This window comes from Coregonus clupeaformis, chromosome 35 (assembly GCF_020615455.1).
Source record: "Coregonus clupeaformis isolate EN_2021a chromosome 35, ASM2061545v1, whole genome shotgun sequence".
In the NCBI taxonomy this organism is placed as follows: Eukaryota; Metazoa; Chordata; class Actinopteri; order Salmoniformes; family Salmonidae; genus Coregonus; species Coregonus clupeaformis.
This window is the reverse complement of record NC_059226.1, coordinates 27,063,555-27,075,729: the sequence shown is the minus strand read 5'-3', so window position 1 is coordinate 27,075,729 and position 12,175 is coordinate 27,063,555. Positions and strand designations below refer to the sequence as shown.

General features: G+C 48.9%; 1 protein-coding gene across 1 annotated transcript in view; it reads left to right on the top strand.

Annotated features, from left to right (window-relative positions):
- LOC121551841 (serine/threonine-protein kinase LMTK1-like) overlaps positions 1-11,872 on the top strand; it is a 78,252-nt gene extending 66,380 nt beyond the window's left edge. Inside the window, exons 9-15 of the mRNA XM_045210985.1 lie at positions 2,439-2,560; positions 3,171-3,320; positions 4,818-8,529; positions 9,290-9,454; positions 9,702-9,912; positions 10,213-10,452; positions 11,506-11,872. Coding sequence (XP_045066920.1) covers positions 2,439-2,560; positions 3,171-3,320; positions 4,818-8,529; positions 9,290-9,454; positions 9,702-9,912; positions 10,213-10,452; positions 11,506-11,546 — 4,641 coding nt within the window. The 3' untranslated portion in view covers positions 11,547-11,872. The remainder of the gene's footprint in view (positions 1-2,438; positions 2,561-3,170; positions 3,321-4,817; positions 8,530-9,289; positions 9,455-9,701; positions 9,913-10,212; positions 10,453-11,505) is intronic.
- Positions 11,873-12,175: the final 303 nt, after the last annotated feature.

The window sequence follows — 12,175 nt, the reverse complement described above, 5'->3', positions numbered from 1 at the left end:
AGTAATAAACCAGTCTAGGTGAGTTTACAGTAATAAACCAGTCTAGGTGAGTTTACAGTAATAAACCAGTCTTGGTGAGTCTACAGTAATAAACCAGTCTAGGTGAGTCTACAGTAATAAACCAGTCTTAATGAGTTTACAGTAATAAAGCAATCTTGGTGAGTCTACAGTAATAAACCAGTCTAGGTGAGTATACAGTAAAAACCAATCTAGGTGAGTCTACAGTAATAAACCAGTCTTAATGAGTTTACAGTAATAAACCAGTCTTGGTGAGTCTACAGTAATAAACCAGTCTAGGTGAGTCTACAGTAATAAACCAGTCTTAATGAGTTTACAGTAATAAACCAGTCTTGGTGAGTCTACAGTAATAAACCAGTCTAGGTGAGTTTACAGTAATAAACCAGTCTTGGTGAGTCTACTGTGTTAAACCAGTCTTAATGAGTTTACAGTAATAAACCAGTCTAGGTGAGTATACAGTAAAAACCAGTCTAGGTGAGTCTACAGTAATAAACCAGTCTTAATGAGTTTACACTAATAAAGCAATCTTGGTGAGTCTACAGTAATAAACCAGTCTAGGTGAGTCTACAGTAATAAACCAGTCTTAATGAGTTTACAGTAATAAACCAGTCTAGGTGAGTTTACAGTAATAAACCAGTCTAGGTGAGTATACAGTAATAAACCAGTCTAGGTGAGTCTACAGTAATAAACCAGTCTAGGTGAGTTTACAGTAATAAACCAGTCTAGGTGAGTCTACAGTAATAAACCAGTCTAGGTGAGTCTACAGTAATAAACCAGTCTAGGTGAGTCTACAGTAATAAACCAGTCTTAATGAGTTTACAGTAATAAACCAGTCTAGGTGAGTTTACAGTAATAAACCAGTCTAGGTGAGTTTACAGTAATAAACCAGTCTAGGTGAGTTTACAGTAATAAACCAGTCTTGGTGAGTCTACAGTAATAAACCAGTCTAGGTGAGTCTACAGTAATAAACCAGTCTTAATGAGTTTACAGTAATAAAGCAATCTTGGTGAGTCTACAGTAATAAACCAGTCTAGGTGAGTCTACAGTAATAAACCAGTCTTAATGAGTTTACAGTAATAAACCAGTCTAGGTGAGTCTACAGTAATAAACCAGTCTTAATGAGTTTACAGTAATAAACCAGTCTAGGTGAGTTTACAGTAATAAACCAGTCTAGGTGAGTTTACAGTAATAAACCAGTCTAGGTGAGTCTACAGTAATAAACCAGTCTAGGTGAGTCTACAGTAATAAACCAGTCTAGGTGAGTTTACAGTAATAAACCAGTCTAGGTGAGTCTACAGTAATAAACCAGTCTTAATGAGTTTACAGTAATAAACCAGTCTAGGTGAGTTTACAGTAATAAACCAGTCTAGGTGAGTTTACAGTAATAAACCAGTCTAGGTGAGTCTACAGTAATAAACCAGTCTAGGTGAGTCTACAGTAATAAACCAGTTTGGATTTTATCATGGATTTTTTCTCCATACTGAATAGGGGGTGAGACAGAAGAATAGTTTCCATAGTAACAGATAGACAATAAAGTAGTATTTCAATCAACATATTCTGCTCTACTCTATTCTACTCTACTCTGTAGGACTGACTCCAGACCAGATCTGGGTGTTGTCTTAATGTATCTTATATACACCCTCTTTCAGTAGGACTGACTCCAGACCAGATCTGGGTGTTGTCTTAATGTATCTTATATACACCCTCTTTCAGTAGGACTGACTCCATACCAGATCTGGGTGTTGTCTTAATGTATCTTATATACACCCTCTTTCAGTAGGACTGACTCCATACCAGATCTGGGTGTTGTCTTAATGTATCTTATATACACCCTCTTTCAGTAGGACTGACTCCAGACCAGATCTGGGTGTTGTCTTAATGTATCTTATATACACCCTCTTTCAGTAGGACTGACTCCATACCAGATCTGGGTGTTGTCTTAATGTATCTTATATACACCCTCTTTCTGTAGGACTGACTCCATACCAGATCTGGGTGTTGTCTTAATGTATCTTATATACACCCTCTTTCAGTAGGACTGACTCCATACCAGATCTGGGTGTTGTCTTAATGTATCTTATATACACCCTCTTTCAGTAGGACTGACTCCATACCAGATCTGGGTGTTGTCTTAATGTATCTTATATACACCCTCTTTCAGTAGGACTGACTCCATACCAGATCTGGGTGTTGTCTTAATGTATCTTATATACACCCTCTTTCTGTAGGACTGACTCCATACCAGATCTGGGTGTTGTCTTAATGTATCTTATATACACCCTCTTTCAGTAGGACTGACTCCATACCAGATCTGGGTGTTGTCTTAATGTATCTTATATACACCCTCTTTCAGTAGGACTGACTCCATACCAGATCTGGGTGTTGTCTTAATGTATCTTATATAAACTCTCTCTCTGTAGGATGACTATTTTGTGACCCCAGACCAGATCTGGGTGCCGCTGCGTTGGATCGCCCCAGAGCTCATAGACGAGGTGCATGGTAACCTACTGGTGGTGGACCAGACCAAGGATAGCAACGTCTGGTGAGCAGGGGGGAGGGATCAGAGGTCAAGGTGTAGGTATGAATGGTATCAGCACCATACACAATGGTTGACTCAGCCCCTATGGTGTTATTGTTAAGGTCAACGATACAACTCTTCCCTTGATTATTAAACACAACCAAACCTAGCCTGGTCCAAGATCAGACTGACAGTGTTATTAATACAACTTTTCAACCAAACCTATCCTGGTCCCAGATCTGACTTATGGTGTTATTGATACATCTCTTCAACCAAATCTAGCCTGGTCCCAGATCTGACTTATGGTGTTATTGATACATCTCTTCAACCAAATCTAGCCTGGTCCCAGTCTGTTTGTGGTCTTGCCAACTCCATAGCTCATTGTCAATCCAGGTGTGGCATGACAGTGAGGGACAAGGAGTTGTCATGGCAGCACAAACAGACTGGGACTAAACAAAGGCTAATCAAAACCTGCTAAATCAAATCAAACCTCTATTGAATAGGGCTAGGAGTTTTCCCTGCCCAAGAGCAACTCTGAGATCTGTTATTCAGAGTTTTTCCTAGTCAGGCCACATGGTCAGCTATGAAGTTCCTCATCTGAAGACGTTACTTCATAGGTTTGTCTGTGTTCTAGGTCTCTGGGAGTGACTATCTGGGAGTTGTTTGAGCTGGGGAACCAGCCGTACAGACACTACACTGACAGACAGGTCCTGACCTACGCTGTGAAGGAACAGCAGCTCAAACTGACCAAGCCCCGGCTCAAAGTACCGCTGGCTGAGCGCTGGTGAGTACACACACACAGATACACACACAGACAAACACACGCATGCACACATACAGTACCAGTCAAAAGTTTGGACAGACCTACTCATTCCAGGGTTTTTCTTTATTTTTACTATTTTCTACATTGTATAATAATAGTGAAGATATCAAACTATGTAATAACACATATGGAATCATGTAGTAACCCAAAAAGTGTTAAACAAATCAAATTCTTCAAAGTAGCCACCCTTTGCCTTGATGACAGCTTTGCACACTCTTGTCATTCTCTGCACTAATGCGCGCACACACACTCGCACAAGTGTACAAATGCACGCGCACACGGGTGTCTACACAAGATATACCACAATGCTTTGCTCAGTAACCAATCATTACTAGTCCCTATCCTCATATAAACCAATCAGTGCCTTTTATACTGGCACACTAACCAACCATTAGTCTTCTTCTCCTGACATGGGTTCAAATCAATACCTTGTTAAAATGTCTATAAGGCTCTCTTTTTGTCAGGACCATATAATACATATTTCTCCCATCCTGTTCGACCCCTCTGGCATCTCACACGTACAGTACAAAACACCTACGTATTCATCCTTCTCTGGACGTCTGACAAATAGTGGTCCTTTTATCAAGCATGTTACTCATTTAAAACAACCTGAGTATTTAATGCTGACACACACAGACACAAACACAAACAAGTACACACTGACACACACACACACACACACACACACCTTCCTATATGCTAACCAATCTTTCCAATCACCGTTTCTGTATCTGGCTTGTATATATCCTTGTCAGATTGTAAGACTGGTGGCCAGAAACAGCTGACAAATGACTTCCTCATCATATTGCCATTTCCTAAATCAATTCCATGGTAGCTGCCTCATTTCAGTGTCAAACAGCAGCTATTTGTCATAATAAATTGACTATTGATGTACCTACAGAATTACAGAGGAACACTTCTTCATCCCTTCCCCAACCCTCTGCTCTCTCTTTCTATGTCTGCCCCTCCCTCCCACTCTCCCTCCCTCCCTCCCTCCCCCTCTCTCCCTCTGTCCCTCCCTCCCTCTCTCTCCTCCCTCCCTGTGTCCCTCCCTCCTCCCTCCCTCCCTCCCTCCCTCCCTCCCTCCCTCCCTCCCTCCCTCCCTCCCTCCCTCCCTCCCTCCCTCCCTCGTCCTCCCACCCCCCCTCCCTCCATGTGTCCCTCCCACTCTCTCTCCCTCTATCCCTCCCTCTCTCTCTCTCCCCCTCCATCCTTCCCTCCCTCCCTCCCTCCCTCTGTCTTTCGCTCCCTCCCCCTCCCTCCCTGTGTCCCTCCCACTCTCCCTCCCTCCCCCCTCTCTCCCTCTCTCCCTCCCTCCCTCTCTCCCTCCCTCCCTCTCTCCCTCTCTCTCTCTCTCTCTCTCCCCCTCCCTCCCTGTGTCCCTCCCTGTGTCCCTCTGTCCCTCCCTCTCTCTCTCTCCCTCCCTCCCTCCCACTCTCCTCCCCCACCCCTCCCCAGGTATGAAGTGATGCAGTTCTGCTGGCTGCAGCCAGAGCAGAGACCCAACAGTGAGGAGGTACACCTCCTCCTCACCTACCTATGTGCAAAGGGGGCAAGTGCGGTCCAGGAGGACTTTGAACAGCGCTGGAACTCCCTGAGACAGAACCTGACTGGCAGCTCCACCCACAGCCACAACGCCCCAGCCCACACCACTGTCCCTGCCCCAGCCCGACCACCTATCCCTGGGGACGTGAAGTTGGAGCCGGCCTCCACCTCCCGCAACTCCTTCCCCCTTCTAGAACACTTCTCCCAGGACAGCTTCCACTCCGACAGCGGTGACGACATCCTGACCGTGACAGAGACCAGCTACGGGGGGCTCAACTTTGAGTACAAGTGGGAGCAGGCGAGAGCCGAGCAGCCATACTGTTCCTCATCCACCAGCGGGCCTCTGGGCCAGGGCAACCCACACTACCAGGACGTATACTACCCCGTCGGGAACACCTCGACCTCGGGCAGCTGTAAAGGGGACGGGCTCACTCTGGGGGTCTCCCCATCCTACTACGAGTCGGACCATTCCGGGTCAGGGTCAGGGTCGGGGGTAGGAGTGGTGCCGGTGTTGAGCGCCCACAGCCCTTCGGTCAGCAGTGAGTACTACATCCGTATTGAGGAGCCGGTGGAGTGTAATATCAACCTGGATGGTAGTGTGGTGGACTACAGCCCCGGGTTGGAGGCTGAGGCTGGTAGCCTCTCCTCAGGGAGCAGGATCCCAAAGCCCCAGCCCCAGCCCCAGCCCCAGTCAAGTGCCAACTGGTCAGCAGCAGCAGGCGACAGCAGCGGGGATAAACACAGTACCAATGACTCTGACAATAGCCCGGCCGTGTCCCTGACCATGGAGCCTCTCCTGAGACAGACAGCCAGCACAGCCAGTCCCGTGGAGCTGGGGCGGTCCCAACAGTACTTCTCACCCAATCAGAGACAGCCTTTCTACTGTGAGCAGTCGCCCATTCGAGAGACGTGTTGCCAATCATCAGAGGACACGCCCATAGCGTCCCAGCAGAACCTGCGTCATCCAATGGGGAGGCTGGAAACCCCTCTGGGGGTGGGGTCCTCCCACTCCCAGTGCCTGAGTAGTCCTAGTCTGGGACACTGTGACCCCTATCTCGAGGCTAGCCAAGGCTTCACCACCACAGCCAGGAGTACGGTTAGTGAAGGCTACTATGACATGATGGCTCCCCTCAGAAAGACTCTACCCATGGCTAACCATATTAGCATCGACGTGGTGACAGGCGACGGGGGACTTTTGGTGGGGGGCAGGAGAAGAGGAGAAGGGGACACTGGGGACCTCTTCTCCGAGAGAGAAGCCACCAACTGGACCTCCAACCACTCGGCCAATAACAACAGCATGACCTTTGACCTTAGGCAGACAGGCCAATCACAGGACAGCTATCTGGACCTCCATTACATCAACACTGCGACACACTCCGCTACTGTAACAGACTCGTGGCCTGCTGCTTCGGCTAACAGTAGCAATATGCTCCAACACAGCTCCAGAGCCTTCGGCTACATGGAGGCCACAGGGAGAGAGAGCGGCGTCTGCTCTTCCTCTAGCAGACTCAGTGAGGGCAGTAGTGCTACTACATATATTCACCTGTGCCACAGAGCTAGAGATGAACCTGTGTGTCTAGGTCATCTAAGAGGTGTTCCTGTTGACTCTCTCTCCAGCTCTTCTGTTGAGGTCAAGAATGTTAACCTCAAAGGTGGTGTTAAGGACGGCGTCCCCACAACCAAAACTACAACTACAGTGTCTTTAGAGGGACACAGTAAAACCCCATCTCTGCTCACAGGAGAGAGGCAGTTCTCCCATCCCAAGATGATCCCAGAACCAGGCTATATCCAATCCCCGTCCACATACATGGAGCCTGACACTCGCACAGGCCTCAGCACTAAGGCAGTCCTGACAGAGAAACAGGGAGGTAATGTTTGGGAGATACCTTCACATGTTAAAGACATTAGAGGTCCAGTGATGGTGATGTCTGGTGGTGTGGTGGAGAGGAGGCTGGGGATGGGGTTGGCCCACCCTGAAGGGGTACTGCTGGAGCCGGTCGGGTCCTTGTTTGAGGCTAGCAGAGGGCTGGACAGCGGGTTGGAGATGGCCAGTCATTCCAGCATCAGCCAAGTGGACATCAGCGACGATGAGGACGATGACATCACAGACATCACTTCTGGAATCTTGGCCGACTTCTCGCTGGACTATGCTGACGAGGTCGGAGACGATATAAGCCCCGCCCACCACCGCCACGGACGCTCCCTGCAGAACCCGGTGGGAACCCCCGACTCCGTGGACACCCTGAACATGCTGTCGCTGTCGTCGTCGGTTACCGCCGCCAGCCCCTGTGAGTCCTTCAGCCTTGATGACGTCTTTCTCCATACCTCCTCCTCCCTCTCCTCCTCTTTCGCTTCCTCTTCTTTCACTTCCTCATCCCTCCTTCCCAAGTCCCGGGACAGCGGCTACGACACAGAGAACAATGAAAGCCCAGAGTTCATCTTAAAGGAGGGAGGTGGGAACGGGGAGTTCCTATTGGACTGCGTAGGAAACCACCAACAACAACAACACCCAGTCCTCGGTGGGAACCACCTCGCCCGCGGTGGGGTTAGCCTGGGGTCGAGGTCGGATGAGATGGTCCTTCAGCAGGTGGACCTGGGTGATGGGGTTGGGGTCTCTCTGTGTACCTCTTCCTCCTCTGGCTGCACTGAGCTGCAGCTGAAGGGAATGAGTGACAAGAATCCGTACATGGACTCTGCCTACTTCTCTGACTACGACGCGGAGAACGAGAGGAGTCCCCAGGATGAAGGGAGTAACTTCTTCTCAAGTCCAGGAGATAAGCAGGTCTTTGTGGGGCACACAGCCTCGAAACAGACAATAAGGTTGGTGGGGAGAGATGAACTCCGACCACAGACGGAGAGAGAGGACGGTTACCGTGACCTGACAAACCTGACAGGAAACACAAACAGAAACACAAATGGAGTGGTGTTGTTTGACACTACCACAGGTTCCCCTCCCCCCTCCTCTCCCTCCTCCTCGGTCCCCGGCCCGTGCCTCTCCATGCTGGCCCCCTTCCCCCCTCAGATGGGGGGCTGCCTGGCCAAAGAATCAGCCCCTGACGAAGCTGTAGGCCTGGAGTCTGAGCACAGCGGAGAGGAGCCGGCATCTGGGTGCAGCTCCACCATGGTGTCTGAGGGTTCCTCCATGGTGCAGGAGGATTCAGCCAGACACCCCAACCAGGAGAACCATCACAGGGCCTCAGAGGATGACTACTCCCCCATCCAGTCCCTGGGCTCCGACTCTACCATAGACTACAGAGAGGAGGTGAAGAAAGAGAAGGAGGAGGACGGGGAGGGAGAGGAGGACATGCCAGAGTTTAATCACGTCGACGAGGATGGAGAGAATGGAGAGAGAGGAGGAGAAGAGGAGGAGTATGAGGAGGAGGAAGAAGAGGAGGAGGAGAAGGCGGGCTACAGCGAACACCAGAACGGTTCCGTTGGCCTCCTCACCTCCTCTCCGTCGCTCCTCGCCTGCTCCCCCTCCCTCCAGGAGCTGTGTCGGGAGGTAGAGAGGCGAGCTCCTCTAACGGAGGGGGAGGAGGAGGAGTCAGACGACAGTGAGTCAGACGAGGAGCTGCGGAGCTACAACCTGCAGGAGGAGCTGAGTGAGGAGGACAGTGAGGGGGAGGTATATTATTGGTTGTTTTATTCACATTCCCCATTTTCCTACATTATTTGATTATATTTTAAACCTGAGATCCGCAATAGGAGCAGCAGCGCCACTGGTCGCCCCAGGCACATTTCTTATCGTTTTAGTTTAGAGGAAATGAGCATCCAGCATGATGGTAAAACAGAATGGTAGTACATACTCTGCTATTCTATCGCACGTGCAATGATGTGCAATGATTTCAGAGAGGAAAAAAACTGTGTTTATTGTTTGAAGTAACTTCTTTTTTGTTGTAATATCGCAAACGGACCACAGGAGGCTGGTGGCACCTTCATTGGGGAGGACGGGCTCATGGTAATGACTGGAGCAGAATTAGAGGAATGGTATCAAATACATCAAACACATGAGTCCAGGTGTTTGATGCCATTCCATTTGCTCCATTCCAGACATTATTATGAGCCGTCCTCCCCTCAGCAGCCACCTGGGAAACGGATGTGGCACTTTCACCGCTGTAGATTCAAGCTTTAATTATGTAAAGCAGTGTTTCCCAAACCTGGTCCTTAGGACCCATTATGTGTTTCTGCCCAAGAACTAATACACTTGATTAAACTAATCAACTCATCATGAATAGTGGAATCAGGTGTCTTCATGCTAGGGCTACAACTACAACGTGCTCCACTTTGGGTTCCCAGGACCAGGATGAAGACACACTGATGTAAGGTGTGTTGTGACTGTCTCAATGTAAAATGCTATTTAAATAAATCTGACTTGACTTGACTAGGTGATGGGGGTGCCGGTGGTGGTGAGCGATAGCAGTGGGGCCAGAAACCTCCGCAGCCTCCTCAAGATGCCCGCGCTCCTCACACAGTCCTTCTGCGACGAGCTGCACAGGAAGAAGAAAGCCGTGTCCTTCTTTGATGACGTCACCGTCTTCCTGTTCGACCAGGTCAGTCACTCTGCTAGCATAGTGACATCACTATGGTCAATGGATGGCAATACTTCATACTGGATAAAAAAGGCCCCACGCTTTATAGAGCATTCATAGTCTTTATAACCACTGCATAGATGCATCACAAATCATTTATAAGCAGTCACACAACATAAAAGTGATGTTTAAAGTTGGGCCAGTTTAATTATTGTTCTCTATACTGGTAGATGTAAGACTTTCTAACTGATTTCTATTTAACCTCCAGGAGAGCCCCACAGGAGAGCTGGCTGACTTCACGTTTCCCCCAGGAGCAGAGTTCAGCGGCCAGGCCTCGGGCGGGGAGAACCCACAACCGGACCTCCAGCCCCACCCCACCATGGGCCACCACCTCCACCCCACCATGGGTCACCACCTCCACCCCCCGGAGAGGGCACCACATGCCTCAGAGGACTCTGATGGCAACATGTCAGAAGAAGGTAAGAGTGAAAAATACTTTCAGATACAAGAACAGTAAGAGACCAAGAGGATTAAGAATGGATCCCTGAGGAAACTGTAAGTCGCTCTGGATAAGAGCGTCTGCTAAATGACTAAAATGTAAATGTAAAATGAAATCCACAAGCTATAGTCAGGTATGCTGTATCAGTTCTAAACTCCTCTCCTGTGTGTGTGTGTGTGTGTGTGTGTGTGTGTGTGTGTGTGTGTGTGTGTGTGTGTGTGTGTGTGTGTGTGTGTGTGTGTGTGTGTGTGTGTGTGTGTGTGCGTGTGCGTGCATTCAGGTGGAGGGTTTGAGTGGGAGGATGACATCCCATTGATGACCAGCCCGTTGTCCAGCCCGTCTACAGCTGAGCCACCGGTCTCCGATCCCATCCCGGTCCCCATCCCTGTCCCGGTCCCTGCTGCCAAGCCTCCCGAGGACAAGCCGGTAGCAGCAGCATCACAGTTCCCCCGTTTCAGCGTGTCCCGCTCCCGCTTCTCCATCACACACGTCCCCAACCCAGACATGAACTCAGCCGGAGGTCAGTCCTGGTAAACACTCCCCTAGTACTGTAGTACTGTAGTAGTCACTAGTGTCCTGGTAAACACTCCCCTGGGACTGTAGTACTGTAGTAGTCACTAGTGTCCTGGTAAACACTCCCCTGGTACTGTAGTACTGTAGTAGTCACTAGTGTCCTGGTAAACACTCCCCTGGTACTGTAGTACTGTAGTAGTCACTAGTGTCCTGGTAAACACTCCCCTGGTACTGTAGTAGTCACTAGTGTCCTGGTAAACACTCCCCTGGTACTGTAGTACTGTAGTAGTCACTAGTGTCCTGTTAAACACTCCCCTGGTACTGTAGTACTGTAGTAGTCACTAGTGTCCTGGTAAACACTCCCCTGGTACTGTAGTACTGTAGTAGTCACTAGTGTCCTGGTAAACACTCCCTGGTACTGTAGTAGTCACTAGTGTCCTGGTAAACACTCCCTGGTACTGTAGTACTGTAGTAGTCACTAGTGTCCTGGTAAACACTCCCCTGGTACTGTAGTACTGTAGTAGTCACTAGTGTCCTGGTAAACACTCCCCTGGTACTGTAGTACTGTAGTAGTCACTAGTGTCCTGGTAAACACTCCCCTGGTACTGTAGTAGTCACTAGTGTCCTGGTAAACACTCCCCTGGTACTGTAGTACTGTAGTAGTCACTAGTGTCCTGGTAAACACTCCCCTGGTACTGTAGTACTGTAGTAGTCACTAGTGTCCTGGTAAACACTCCCCTGGTACTGTAGTAGTCACTAGTGTCCTGGTAAACACTCCCCTGGTACTGTAGTACTGTAGTAGTCACTAGTGTCCTGGTAAACACTCCCCTAGTACTGTAGTACTGTAGTAGTCACTAGTGTCCTGTTCACACTACTGAGCCCAGCCTAGCTGTACTGGGCTGACCTGGTTACGCATCCACCATAGTTGCTGGAACTGTGCTGGAGTGGACAATGTACTGTCAAAAGAAAGGCCAGCACAGTACAGTTTGGGTCGACACGATAGTGTGAAAAGGGAAAATGTCACATCTGCACTAACAGATATTCTCCTCTTGTCCCACAGGGAGCAGTGAAGAAGGAGAGAGGGAGTGGAAAAAGGAGTGAAGAGGTCTTCTCCATGACAGGAGGAGGGTGTATACCTCCTCTCCTAGTATGACTACCAGGTGTTCAGACCTGGGATCTCCAGCACCTGTTGACCCCTGTATGAGCCAGTGCCTCATATCGTAGTGAAACAACAGCTACGTCCCGAATGACACCCTGTTCACTATGGGTCCTGGTCAAAAGTAGTGGAAAACATATGGAACAGGGTGCCATTTGGGACGCAGACAAACACCTTAAACGGTTCCTTCTCTTCAATTTTTTATTATTACTCCAGAGAGAGAGAGAGAGAGAGAGAGACAGAGAGAGAGAGAGAGAGAGAGAGAGAGAGAGAGAGAGAGAGACACAGACAGACAAACAGACAGACAGACAGACAGACAGAGGGAGACAGAGAGAGAGCGAGACAGAGAGAGCGCGAGACAGACAGACAGACAGACAGACAGACAGACAGACAGACAGACAGACAGACAGACAGACAGACAGACAGACAGACAGACAGACAGACAGACAGACAGAGTCCTGAGAGGACCACAACCAAGTAGTATGTGACTGATAATATAGATGCATTGGAGATATATAACATCTACACTTATGACAATTATTAATAACTTATTTGCTCAGATCACCATCGACGT